We start from the raw sequence: 2,595 nt of genomic DNA, 5'->3' as shown, positions 1-2,595 counted from the left end.
AATGACAATATCAATGCAATATTCAAAAGTAATGCAAGTGCAGCGGTAGGGAAGACGTCACCTCAAGGAAATGTTGGGGCTCATTTTAAAACACATTTATAATTGTGTTTGTAAGTTGGATGTTCTGTGTTATTCAACATATTGAAATTATTTAACGTTTTCTGCCCCAAGAAACAAGTTAAATTCGTGTCAATCTTTATCATTATTTGACCATTTCATCAGGATCAAGAGCAGAGTCTAATCTACCTTTTCCCCACACACTTGTTGATGTTAATGATAGAAAACTAAAGTTGGATGATGGCGTTAAACATAGAATGTCCTCTAATGTGTTTGTTTAAAGAGGTAATTTTATCTCAATGAAGATATTTAAATTATAAAACTGTAATCCATTTCTTTTATTTTATAGGCTTTACAAAACAGGAAGAGAATGGCAAAGGAAGAACTGGACAAGACACTGTATGGGTAAGAGTTACGTGATGTTGATGTCCAAGATCACTCGTTATCGTGTTACCAAAGTGTTGTTAACGTGTTGTTAATGTTTTGTCAACGTGTTAAAAATCACGTATATATTGAACAGGCTGGTTCAGTGAGATCTCTGAGACACGTACTTGTCTTGTCTTTGGGGAAGTCAGCTATTTATGGTTAACATGTTTTTAACCTTGAAGTCTCATTGTTTGTATTAATGATTAAACCAGGAAACTTTTATGTCTGTTACAGCTGTGTCCCTTTTGTTTTCTGTCTGATCTAGAGGGGAGATAACGTCTGTTGAATGAGTTCAAAGTGCGTGTCTCAGTGCATCAGCTGAACTCTGGAGTGAAAGTAAGTTCATGATTTAATTCTGAAAATTAGATGTTGACCTGATGTAATAATGTATATTTCCCAGTTAACTGTAAGGTAACTATGCAAGTTGTGTGATTATGTATTTACTTGTGTTGTATCTTCTTTATTTTTTCAATAACAAGTCACTGCTCTTGTCTACAGACGTCCCATTTCATGAGTTTATTAGGTTGATTTATCAGTGGTAGATATTTACAGTCTGTTTTCCGTAATCATTTACGAACTGTGATTCTCTAGGTGACCTACAAACAAGTTGAGTAATTCATTTCCTCCTATCTTTTTACGTATTTTTTATTTTTCAGGAAACAAAAGTTGCACTTTACATCTCTGCTTAGCATCTGAAGAACTCAATAAAAATGGGGAACGCACCATCAGAAAGTAACATGGGCGAGCAGCTGAGATGCTGTAAATGTTATAATGTCCTGCCTCCATGCAGATCTTTCTCAGATTTCTACAGAAGTACTATTCATGGGCGAGATGTATATGTTTTCAATGGAGGAGAATACTACAGAACAGTTGGCCATGATAACTCATACGAGTGTGAATATTGTTTTAATAAGCCAATCAGAGATCAAGAACAACTGAGGAGAGAAGAGGAGAGACGGAGAGAGGAGGAGAGGAGGAGAGAAGAGGAGAGGAGGAGAGAGGAAGAGAGGAGGAGAGAGGAGGAGAGGAGAAGGGAAGAGGAGAGGAGAGAGGAGGAGAGGAGGAGAGAAGAGGAGAGGAGGAGAGAAGAGGAGAGGAGGAGAGAAGAGGAGAGGAGTAGAGAGGAAGAGAGGAGAAGGGAAGAGGAGAGGAGAGAGGAGGAGAGGAGGAGAGAGGAGGAGAGGAGAAGGGAAGAGGAGAGAAGGAGAGAGGAAGAGAGGAGGAGGGAAGAGGAGAGGAGAAGGGAAGAGGAGCGAAAGATGGAAGAAGAACAGCAAAGGGCCAAAGAGGCTGAAGAGAAGAAGAGACGAGAAGAACTGAATCAAAGACTTGAAGAATCACAACATCAAGCTCAAGAGCAGCAGGAGGATCAACTGAGCAGAGACATTTCAGAGGAACATGAGTCCAAGCGAAGAGTTCTAATAAGCCATCTGGATGAGTTTGAGGCAAACTATGACTCAGACAGTGATGAGCTTCTAGAAACGCTCTCATCAAGATTTAACATCCCCGTTCCAAGCCTCAGTCTCACTCAGCTGACTGCTGATCAGCTGGGCAACATCCTGTCAGCCCTGGACAAACTCCTGTTTGAAGATTGGATCAGTGCTCCTCCATCCCTCAGCACTCTGCAGCACACACAGGTGTTCATCACAGAGCTGTGTGCCCTGTCTCTGGAGATGTCTCAGGGACTTTCCCTGCACAGCGTCTACGATCATGTGGAGTCCATCAGCCAATCAGCATGCAGTGTTTCTGAGAGCTTCCTGCTGACTCAAGCTCTGTACCTGACCCTGATGCACTTCTTCACTGGCCACGGCAGCTGTGATTCTGATGCAGCTCTAATAGCCAATCAATGGGCTGAGAGAGACCTTTCCACTGAGGATCTCGTCCTTACAGAATTCCTCGGTACCCTCACATCATCGCTACACAATGTGGTTGGAAGAGCCTCTGTGTTCATTTTAAAGATGGAAATCCAGAGCTTGAAGCTGCTTCTTTTCACACTCACACATCTCAATGACAAAGAAAGCCACTCAGAATCCACTGAAATGCTCCTCAGACTTGTGCAAACAAACCAATGGACACCAGCAGAGGCAGTGAAACTGCTCAAAGAGCTATCAG

At 41.9% G+C, this 2,595-nt stretch overlaps 1 protein-coding gene across 1 annotated transcript; it reads left to right on the top strand.

Annotated features, from left to right (window-relative positions):
- Positions 1-404: 404 nt before the first annotated feature.
- LOC111649414 (uncharacterized) lies at positions 405-2,587 on the top strand (the record flags this gene model as incomplete). The annotated part of the gene is made up of 3 exons (XM_087171964.1): positions 405-462; positions 749-819; positions 1,140-2,587. A coding segment is annotated over exon 3 (1,394 nt), but the record flags the coding sequence as incomplete, so codon positions are not given.
- Positions 2,588-2,595: the final 8 nt, after the last annotated feature.

This window comes from Seriola lalandi, unplaced genomic scaffold, assembly GCF_002814215.2.
Source record: "Seriola lalandi dorsalis isolate HSWRI2012SDOR001 ecotype SW California unplaced genomic scaffold, Sedor1 jcf7180002050733, whole genome shotgun sequence".
Lineage (NCBI taxonomy): Eukaryota > Metazoa > Chordata > Actinopteri > Carangiformes > Carangidae > Seriola > Seriola lalandi.
The sequence above is the reverse complement of the archived record's forward strand: the minus strand, read 5'-3'. Positions and strand labels throughout refer to the sequence as shown.